Source organism: Pezoporus flaviventris, unplaced genomic scaffold (genome assembly GCF_033815535.1).
Source record: "Pezoporus flaviventris isolate CSIRO_AGI_PZ_B2104156 unplaced genomic scaffold, CSIRO_AGI_Pfla_v1 ptg000071l, whole genome shotgun sequence".
NCBI lineage: Eukaryota > Metazoa > Chordata > Aves > Psittaciformes > Psittacidae > Pezoporus > Pezoporus flaviventris.
Window position 1 is genome coordinate 3,209,250 of NW_026892619.1, and position 10,629 is coordinate 3,219,878.

General features: G+C 59.0%; 2 protein-coding genes across 3 annotated transcripts in view; both read right to left on the reverse strand.

Moving 5' to 3' along the window:
- The window catches only part of MAK16 (MAK16 homolog), a 55,872-nt gene extending 53,092 nt beyond the window's left edge, over positions 1–2,780 (reverse strand). Inside the window, exon 1 of the mRNA XM_061472552.1 lies at positions 2,777–2,780. The gene's annotated coding sequence lies outside the window, so the exon portion shown is untranslated. The remainder of the gene's footprint in view (positions 1–2,776) is intronic.
- Positions 2,781–7,175: 4,395 nt separating this feature from the next.
- On the reverse strand, positions 7,176–10,628 carry LOC133279127 (deoxyguanosine kinase, mitochondrial-like). 2 transcript variants are annotated; one of them, XM_061472553.1, is made up of 7 exons: positions 10,580–10,628; positions 10,196–10,308; positions 9,931–10,106; positions 9,287–9,434; positions 8,546–8,661; positions 8,354–8,453; positions 7,176–7,614 (listed from the first exon to the last, which is right to left on the reverse strand). In XM_061472553.1, exons 1-7 carry the CDS (start codon positions 10,626–10,628, stop codon positions 7,552–7,554), a joined length of 765 nt encoding a protein of 254 aa, XP_061328537.1. In that variant the 3' UTR covers positions 7,176–7,551. The 2 variants fall into 2 exon arrangements, with proteins under 2 accessions (XP_061328537.1, XP_061328538.1); XM_061472554.1 differs by having other exon boundaries at positions 10,196–10,355; positions 10,580–10,623.
- Between the last annotated feature and the right edge of the window lies 1 nt (position 10,629).

Sequence of the window (10,629 nt, forward strand, 5' to 3'; positions counted from 1 at the left end):
GTGACTGGATGTGCAGAAGCACTTCTCTTTCTTTTTTTTTCCCCCTTAAGAACTGCCATTTTAGCTGTAGCAAACAAACATGCCACATTGTCCCCACGAAACAACAACCCTGCCTGCAAATCCCCGCTCGGCAGCCTTGTCCTGCCACCAGCTCCCGGGAAAAGGGCACTTTGGCTATGGAAGAGAGGAGAAAATTGGGCTCGAGCTCGGTTTGTGGGACTGGCAGTGGCGTGGCAGGCAGATGTGGAGCAGGGATGGAGCTGATCGCAGCTGTTTTACCTCCAGCCTCTTCTCGTTTCATTTCATCTCCCTTTGGATGCCAGCCCAGGGAGGGGGATATAAAAAAAAGCTCTTTCATCCTCAAAAACGGTCTGGCACCCTCGCACTGAGCTCAAAGCAGCCAGATTAAATAGCTGGCAGAGGAGGGGAGAGGGGGAAACGGTCCCCAGGAGGGCTGGGTTTGGGGTGCATCGCTCTCATCCCAGCCTGCATCCCAAGCCGCGATGGGGACAGCGAGGAGAAGAGGACAGTGGGATTTGGCACAGACCCTTTTGCCACCATCCCATCATGGCTCCCTGCATGCATGTGGAGCGAGGGGCACGGCGGGGACCCTGGCGCATGGTGGGGAACGGACAGGGAATGGGGATCCCATTGGCATAAGTACAGGGATTAGGGATGCCGGCACGTGCAGGCAAGGGACTGAGGACCCCACTGCACAGGGACAAGGACAAGGGAGCCCAGCATGCACAGACAAGGGACAACACTGCCATAGGGATGGGGACACGAGTCCCTTGCACAAGAGCAAGGGACTAAGGACACTGATGCAGTGGAGATGGGAACTGGGGAACTTCGGCACATGTAGGACAGGATGTTATAGGAACAGGGACACACAATTGCCACAGGCACAAGGGACCTTGGTACACACACAGTGAGGGGACTGAGGACCCCAATGCCATATGGACGGGAACGAGGAACCCCAGCACACACAGGCAGGGGTCCAGGTTCATGCTGTCAGATGGGGACCTGGCACATATAGGCAGGGATCCAAATATCCCAATGGCATGAGGACAGGGACCTCAACACATGCACAATGCCATAGTGATGGGAACCAGGGACCCCAAAGCATGTGGGCAAGGGAGCAAGGACTCTGATACCATGGGGACAGGGTACCCCAACACATGCAAGAGGGGACTGGGGACCCCAGTGCCATGGGGAGAGCTCACTGGGGACCCCCTGGGACAGACCCTCAGCACAACCACACATCCCAGAGGCACCGCACCACCATGTCACCGTCCCTCATCCCCAGGCTGTGGCTCGCAAAGCCCCACCAAGAGAGGCCAAAGTGGAAGGGGGACATTCTGCCTTTCAAGGTCCCACCAGATCCACCTCTCCCCTTAATTACCTGCCATAAAAAGTCCAGGTCTGAAAAACAAACCTCGTCAGAGCTAATGAGGTGCCAAAGGCCGCGAGCGGGGTTTATGGGGTAACAACCTGCGAGGACTCTGCTCTGGCGCTGCCAATCCCTCCCCAGCATGATGCAACCTCATCCCCGCACCCCGTGGTACCCGGCACCTGCGCCGGGGTCTTTCCCACAGCATCCGCGGATCTGGAGGCAGCTCCGGCGTTGGCGGGCGCATCCCGGGTGCAGGATCTGAAGCATCCCCATGCCTCGAAAGCACGTGGCGCCGAAATCGCTCAGCACCGGCTCAAAACTTCAGGGGCGGCGTTTCGGCACCGCGGCGATGTCCTCCGGTGACACCGGCACCACGCTTGATCCCATCCGCCACCAAACCACGGCATTCCCGGCACCGGGATAACCCAAATCAACGCCTCGGATGGTGAATGAGACCCCCCCCACCATGGAGAACAAGCCGCCTTTCATCCCCACTCCATCCTATTCCCGTTATTCCCAATGTGATGACAAGGTGGGGGGGGAAGCCTCATCCCGACCGGACCCCGTGTCCTCATCCCCAGCAAAGGGGGGTGACAGCGGCCGCGTGACGTCACCGTGACGTCACGCGGGGGGGGAGGGGGGGGGAGCCTCATCGCCCTTGTTAGCATCATCGTTACCTCTGAGCTCAGCACATTCGGGGGGGGTGGAGGGTTAATTAAATCATAATTAACAATATAATAATGACGATAATAAAATGATGGAGAGCAATTGGGGTAATAAAGATTGGGGGGGGGAGGCGATATATTCCTCCCCTCCTTTCCAACCCCCATCTACACACCACCCCCCCACCCCCACCCCCCCCGGTAGCCTCTGAAGGTAAAAAAAAAGGGCTAAAACAAGGCAAAACAGTCAAAATCACCCCAAAACGCTTGCGGGCCTCGTTCGCTCCGTGCCTGCCGCTCCCCCCCCCGCCCCACGGCTTTGTCCTCCCGGCCGGGCCGCGCTGCCGCCGCTCACCCACCCGCAACCGCGACACGGGGCTAAGGGGGGGGGACGACACCCGGGGCTGCACCCCCACACACACCCAGCCCCACAGCACACACCGGGGCTGCACCCCACACACACGCACCACCCCCCCCCCCTCAGCCCCACAGCACACACGGCCATGGAGGAGGGAAGGTGGGGGGGGGGGGATGCATCGTGGATTCGGGGTGCGGGAGGGGAATGCGGGGTGCAGGGGGGTGCGGAAGGGGGTGTTTTATTGGGGGGGGGGTTACTCACCTCGCCGCTCCCCCCCCGCGCTGCCCCGCCAGCCCCCGCCGGGCCCCGCACGGCCCCGGCCCTCAGGAGGAAGCCATCTTGTCTCCCTGCTCCGCGCTCCCTCACCGCCGCCCTGCTGCAGGCGGGGGGGGGGGTGACCGCCGCATCTCTTCTTCCCCCCCCTCTCCTCCTCCTCCTCCTCTTTCCTCCTCCTTCCTCCTCCTTTCCTCCTCCTCCTCCTCCTCCTCCTCCTCCTCCTCCTCCTCCTCCTCTTCCCCCCCCCCACACGCAGCGCGACACCGCCCGGCCGCTGAGGAGAATGGGGGGGGGGGGGGGGGGGGGCTGAAGCGCCTCCTCCGCACAATTAAATGTGGGGAACGGGACCCCCAAACCTCGGTTGTGCCCCCCCCACACAGGGAAACTGAGGCAGAGGCCCATGGTGGGGAATGGGAGCAGCAACACCCCCTAAAGCAGCCGGGGGGGGGCTAAATTAACGCCCCCCCCCCTTTTTCCTACTGTTATTATTATTCCTACTTATTAATTAGGGGATGTTATTAATGAGGGGATATTGGAGCTTTGCAATGCTTAAATGCAGGCCCCGATGAGGTAAGGGGGGGATAAAGGGGTGTTTTCCCCTAGGGAAGGCAATGGGAATGGGCCAGCGAAAGGGTTAAGCCAGAGCTGAGGCTTTAAAACAGCCCTGGTGGGATCAGCTCCAGCTTTTCCAGGCTCTGTCCGGAGCTGGCAGGTCCCGGATATGGTGCACATATGTATTTGGAGACAAGAGGGAGGAAAAAGGGAAGAGGGAAAGGGAATTCCCCCCCCAAAAAATCCTTCCCCATCCATGTCTTAGGGGTGATGCTCCTGGGATGCTCCCGATTTGGAGTTTTCCAAGCCTATTCCTGCCTGAATTGTGGGCAAAACATCGACAAACTCAAAAAGTCGCAAAGGTTTCCCGGGAATAACTCGTTGAAAACTGTTTTCCCATCAGATTTGCGTCAGAAGGAGCGATCCAAAGATCCCCAGGCCCGCGTGATGCCGAGTGGCGTGGATAAACCCGAGTCCAGGTGGGAAACGAAACCACGGACCCAACATCCCTGGGATATTCCCCAAAAGACCAAGCCGCGATCCCTATTGCCGGAGCCTGCCAGATCCGACCTTTGCTCCAAGCAACACGACTCCCATGGGAATCGGAGCATAAACTGGTGCTGGGAACTGGTTTCCCCCGCCCCGGTTTCCCACCTTGTGGCAATCCCGCTTGGCCAAGCCCGGCACACAACAGGTTGCTGCAAAGGACACGGCGGGGATTTAATTAAGGCAGACACCTCCTTCCTCACATCCTCCTCCTCCTCCTCCTCCGGCCGGATAGAGCAGCGCATCCTGGTGATCTGCTCCCGCATCATTTTAGCTGTTAGCATCCCAGCGGAGGCACGGGGGCCGCGGCGCTCCGATGAATCCCCGGGTCACAACCCTTCAGGTGACACCGGGATGCATCCCGGCTGCTCCTTCATCCCATCCATCCCCCTGGTGCTACTTTGGAGATGCCGGACTCAGTTCGGGGCCGGCGACAAGAACATCCCAACCCAAGCCACCAGGGAACCCCCTTGAGATGGGTAGATTTAGTAACTTTGTATTAGTAATGCTTTAAATTATCCCTAATTTCCAGCGTTTGGCATGGAGACAGCCGAAATTCTGTTAGAGGCTTGCATTTCCCAACTCTGGGAACACCTTGAGCCACGCAACATCCCACCATCACCCAGCGAAAGGCTTTTAGGGGCCTGGCATCACCATTCCTGCCGGGAATGGAGCTTCCCGTGGGGTTTATTTAAGGTTTGCCCCATTTGAAGCTGGGAATATGGCTCAGAGCATCATTCCCTCCACCAGCTCCCGTCTTTGCTGGGAGGTTTGAGTGGCTCTTGTTGGAAACCAGAGGCTTCCTGGCTTTGCCATATATTTACTCGCATATATATATGTGTGAGTAAATATATACATATGTATTCCCTTACATGTATATCCTCACAGCTGTAGTGAGTTCCCAAGATGTTGATTAGTTATGGAAATGGCAAAGGAAAGTCAACCGGAGAGGGCAGGAGAGGGTCCGGCAGTGCCATGGGACAGGGAGCAGAGTGAAATCTCAGCCTCTGGCATCTCCCTCCTCCTCCTCCTCTCCCAAATCCCTCATGGATGGAGATGCATCAAACCCCAAGAGAGACGGCACAAGCGCGGCTCCAGCGATGGAGGTTCAAGGGGAGACACCGGCATTCCCAGGCCCAGCCAAGCCGGAGGAACTGGCGGAACAGGTGCCGGGAATGGGGCTTCGGCTGCCAAACCACCCCGGGAAAGGCGCCGGGACGTGGGAACTGCGGCACACCCGGTGCTACCAGGCCCAGCCCGGAGCAGGCACCTGGCTTCCCAAAGGAATCCCACCGCTGCCGACCCCGGCTCCGGCAGCATCCTTATAAATCATCTTTAGCTCACCCGGACAAGTGCTGGGGCTCCAATCTCCACCATTGCACCGGTGTTTTGCCAAGGGCAAAGTCCTTTCCCTTGCCTTTCACTGTGCCAAGCACCAGCCGAGCCCTCTGTCCCCATGTCCCCACATCCCCATCCCATCATCCCACCACCCATCCCAAGGGCAAAACCTGCTGGATACAGCTCAGGAGGCGCAAGGCAGCCGCTCACCACCCCCACCCCCCTCCCCAGCACCACAAAATAGAACAAGAACAGCAGTTTTGGGGGGTAAAATCCTAAAAGTAACCCCCAAAGAGATGCTTCTCCTTCCCCACCTCTCCATATGGAGACCCCCATATCCGGAGCCATCCCCCCCATCCTTCTGCCTGCTGGGATGTGATATTGAAATCCCAGTTACAACCACCCCGGCCAGTAAAACCAGTTAAGTGCCAAAGGAAAGCACTGGGGATGACAATGCCACCGCTTGTTAGCTTGAGCACAGCTCCGACCTCCCCATGTGCCCCCTTCCTGCCACCCCTTTCTTCTTGGGGACACCCCCCCCCCCCCGTGATGGCAGCTGGATTTCACAGTGTTTTGCCTTCTTAATCAAGTACTTCAATATAAAGGTGGGGTTTGTGCTATGTGTCCACACTGCAACAGGGTTTTGGGGACACCCCAGGTACCAGCTGAGATTTGAGGGGGGGGCTTAAAGCATCAAAGTGGCCTTTAAGGCACCAAAAGCCCCATTTCCCATGGAAATACCCTAGACAAGATAAACCCATCCACCAACCAACAAGGGGCTTCCCCAGGAGCCCCCCTTCCAAGTACCGGTGACGCTATCACCACCGCAAAGAGGCCACGAATCACCCCATAAAGGTGACGGTGTCACAGGCGGGGGGCGACACGGGTGGGTTTGGGGTGGGGTGGGGGGGCACTCACCTCCCATAGAAGCCCTTTGCACCTCTCCCCGTGGCTCAAGTCAGATCTCGGGGCTCCCCCCTGCTCCGGGGCAGCGCAGGGAAGCGGTGCCTGACCCGGCTGGGCAGAAGGACCGGGTGGGTGCCCGGAGCCGGGTGACGTGGGGCGCCCACACTCTTTCCATTGACTCCCCACTCAAATCCCACCAAAACAAAGTGCTGCCCCCCCCCCCCCCCCCCGTTATTCCCACCTCCTTTTTATTCCCAACCCCATTTTGTCCTTGCTTTTCCCCTGAAATCCACGCAAGCTTCGCACAACTTCAACCCCTGCGCCGCACAACTTCAGCCGCACACCACCAACTTTCCACCTCCCCCCCCCCCAAAAAAAAATGAAATAGAAAAGAGCATTACCGGAATAAAGGGGTACAGCACCCCCCTCGGAAACGGGGGGCCGGGGGGGGTCGAGCCGGAGCTACGTGCATGCACAGCGGAGTGTGGGATGTTGGGATAGCGAGAAGAGGGGTTGAAATGCGGTCGTAGCGTTCCCCCCTCCACCCCGAGCGGGTGTTGCAGCGGAGCTGCACGTTGTTGCTGCTGCTGCTGCTGCTGCTGCTTCCTTTGTTCTACAGGCGCTCGCTCGGGGGTCCCAGCGCCGGCCGGGGGGGCTCAAGGCCAGCGCCCTGTGAACCCCCCCCATTGCTTTGCAGCGAGCGAGACTGGGGGGGGGGATACCCCTAAACCCTGTGGGGTTATGGGTGGGGGGGGGGGTGGTGTTGGGGGGTAAGAGGGAAAGAGACGGGGGGGGGGCATGTGAGTTAGGGAGGGAGTGGTTGTTGTAGGGTGGTTGGTTGTGGGGGAGGCACTGGGTGGTGTTGGAGGGTTTGGGGGGCTGTGATTTGGGGGTGTGGTTGATGTGGGCTGCACTGGGTGTTGTTGTAGGGTGGCTGGATGGGGAGGGGTCACCCTACAGAGCCAACCCCCCCCCCCCCCCGCAGCAGCAAAACCCACTCCAAACCCAGTCCCAGCCAGACCCACACCCCCAGTGCCACAGAAACACCCCAGGAGTGGAGGTACAATGTGTCCTCCCAGCGTGGGACAGCACCCACTGCAGCCCCCCCGGCCCCACGCTCCCCACCAGCAGCTCAAGGTGCAGAAGAGCTTAGATTTTAATTTAAGGGGATAAAATAGCTACAAAAGAACCAAATACAGGGGCTGGTGTGAGCTAAATGTGAGCCACGATGATTTCCCATTGGAATTGAACCACCTTATGGAGCATCCTGGCTCCAGCATCCATATAGGGAATCCTATAGATGGAGAAGGGGTCATGGTCATGACCTGGTCCCCAAAACACACAGGGAGCTCATCATTCACCCTGAAACCATCCCATGCTGCCAGTGCCTTAAATACACCCTGGATAATAAGGACCAAAGGGGACAGTTGAGGAGCAGGATTTGGCCCTTGTCCTTTGGGATCTTCGTCCGGAGCTGGCTTGAGGTGGGTACCGGAGGGCAGGAATGATGCTGCTGCCGCTCAGAGCGGGTCAGGATGTGATGGCAAAGCTTTGGATTGCAGCACGGTCACAAAAGCCTTCACCTGCAAGAGAAGCTGATTGAGCGTGGCACCGGGATGGGGCTGGGATGGGACTGGGATGGCATCAGGATGTGGCTAGGATGGCACTGGAATAGCACTGGGATGGCAACTGGATGTGGCTGGAATGGCACTGGACAGCCCTGGGATGTGGCTGGGATGGCATTAGGATGTCACTGGGATGTGGCTGGGATGGCATTAGGATGGCACTGGGATGGCACTGGGACAGCACCAGGATGTGGCTGGGATGGCACTGGGATGTCACTGGGATGTGGCTGGGATGGCAGTGGGATGGCATTGGGATGTCACTGGGATGTGGCTGGGTTGGCAGTGGGATGGCATTGGGATGTCACTGGGATGTGGCTGGGATTGCAGTGGGATGGCAGTGGGATGGCATTAGGATGTCACTAGGATGGCAGTGGGATGGCATTAGGATGTCACTGGGATGTGGCTGGGATGGCAGTGGGATGGCAGTGGGATGTCACTGGGATGTGGCTGGGATAGCAGTGGGACGGCATTGGGATGTCACTGGGATGTGGCTGGGACAGCATTAGGATGGCATTAGGATGTCACTGGGATGGCACTGGGATGTCACTGGGATGTGGCTGGGATGGCACTGGGATGGCTGCGGTTTAAACCAGCCTGCACCAAGGGTGTCCAAATGATTTTTCCCATGGCTAGATGAAGGTGAGGTGGAAGCTCGGAGGATCCCACAATCCCGGGATGCCGCCTCGGCCATTCCCACCTGTGCCATGAGGCCGCCCCGTGCGGCCACGTCGTGCTCAAAGTCCTTCTCCACATCCAGCACCAGGACGGGCGCATGCTTCATGTCTGCAAAGTGGACCCTGAGGAAGGGAATAAACCAGATCAACCCCAAATCAACCCCAGCTCCGGCCCATGTGCCGGGGGCAGCACCATGGGATGGGCTCGGACTCACTCCGTGCTCTTCTCCACCAGCCACTGCTCGTGCTGGGCATGGAGCTGCTGCAGGTATTCCAGCTGGATGCCCTGCTCCTCGCTCCTCGCCCGGCGCCGCAGCCGCTCCAGGCACGTCTGAACCACACCAGAGAAGAGAGGGGAACGGGATGTGAATGGGAGAGATGGGAAGTGAATGGGATGAGGAAGAGATGGGAGGTGAATGAGGGAGACAGGAGATGAATGGGATACAAAGGAGATGGTAGGTGAGTGGGAGAGGTGGGAAGTGAATGGGAGAGGATGGGGGGTGAATGGGATGTGGAGGAGATGGGAGGTGAATGGGAGAGGTGGAAGGTGAAAGATGAGGGGTGAGCGAGATGCAGAGGAGAAGGGAAGTGAATGGGAGAGGTGGAAGGTAAACAGGAGAGATGGGAGGTGAACAGGGTACGGAGATGTGAGGTGAACGGGAGAGATGGGATGAGAATGGGATCAGGAGGAGATGTGAGCTGAATGGGAGACATGGGGTGTGAAAAGCAGCCCCACGTGAGGGACTGCAGCCAGTCATCAAGCATCCCGGGCTGATGCTGCAGCCCTCCCTCCCCAGAATCCACTCCAGGATCATAGCCAAACCCCCACTGACATTCCCATGGGAACAGAGCTGCCGTTTATGGTTAAACCCCAACATTTTGGCAATTCCAAGCGCTCACAGGCTCAGTGGAGCCTCATCCCAATCCCGCCGGACGCGGGGTCTCGCCGCACCCACCTGCGGTGTCGCCCGCAGGTACAGCAGCCCATGGAGCACGGTGCGGGGCCCGAGCTGCCGCAGCAGGAAGCTGTGCCAGTCCTGGTAAATGGCCCATTCCAGCGGCTGCAGGTGCCCGGCCTCGGAGAGGTTCTTGGCAAAGACGTACCTGGGATGGGATGGAGAGAGGGGACAGGGCAGCGGGAGAGCTCCACAGCCAACACCTTCATCACAGAATGGTCTGGGTTTGAAGGGATCTTAAAGCTCATCCTTATCTGCCTGATCTCCAACCTGAACTTCCCCTGTTTCAGTTTGAACCCATCACCTCTTGTCCTATCCCTACACTCCCTATGAAGAGTCCCTCCCCATCATCCTTGTAGCCCCCTTCAGACACTGGAAGCTGCTCTGAGGTCTCCACGCAGCTTCTCTTCTCCAGGCTGAACAGCCCCAATGTTCTCAGCCTGGCTGCATACAGGAGCTGCTCCAGTCCCTGAGCATCCTCGTGGCCTCCTCTGCACTCGTTCCAACAGCTCCATGTCCTTACATTGAGGGCACCAAAACCGCACACAGTGCTGTAAGTGGGGTCTCACAAGAGCAGATCACCTTCTTCAACCTGCTTCTTTCGATCCCTTCATCCCTCTTCTTTCCTGTTTCAGTTTGGGTACCTGTCGCTGTAGATGGAGCGCTCAAAGACCTGCACAGGGCTGGGCGTCTCAGGCTCATCCAGCGGCTCCAGCATCGCCTTCAGCCGGCTCATGAAGGAGAAGGTCTGGAAGGTGTAGGACCATCGGGCTGGCTCCTGGTACATCATCTGCAGAAGGTTGGTGGAGCCCACGGCTGCCTAGAAGAGAAAGAGCCTGGTGATGAGATGGTCCCACCGCGGCGCGATGCCCATCGGTGCCGCCGTGCAGCCGGTGCCGGTCCCGTTACCTGCGCCGCGCCGCGGGCTGGCACCTTCTGCCACTGGGCCACCGGTTCGGTCACCAAGTGCCACTCGGGGAAGGTGGCACCCAGCAGCTTCAAGAAGGTCGATTTCCCCACGGCTATGGGGATGGGGGCGCAGGGTGAGGGGGGGTCCCCCGCTCTGCTCCTGCCATGCAGTAACGCGGGGTTGGGGGGTGCCCCCAGCGCCCCGCAATAACAATTAATCACTGACGTTCAATTAGACCCGGAGAGGTTTCAGGCTGCGCAACAGCCCTCCAATACCGGCTCCCCCCCCCCAAAATCTCCCCCATGGACCCCCCCGCACCCCAAAAGCCACCTCGTCACCCCGGGGGACCCCCGCTGTGTGTCGTGTCCCCCCCATCCCGCTACCGATGTTCCCCTCCAGGGCCAGGCGCAAGGCGGCCCCGCACCGCCCCATC

Excerpts from the sequence above, each read along its gene's own strand:
- LOC133279127 (XM_061472553.1), bottom strand. The coding sequence starts at position 10,628 with ATGGGGCGGTGCGGGGCCGCCTTGCGCCTGGCCCTGGAGGGGAACATC. Across the intron at positions 9,435-9,930 it reads CGCTCCATCTACAGCGACAG|GTACGTCTTTGCCAAGAACC; the intron begins GTACCCAAACTG and ends ATCCCATCCCAG. Across the intron at positions 8,662-9,286 it reads ACCTGCGGGCGACACCGCAG|ACGTGCCTGGAGCGGCTGCG; the intron begins GTGGGTGCGGCG and ends GGTGTGGTTCAG.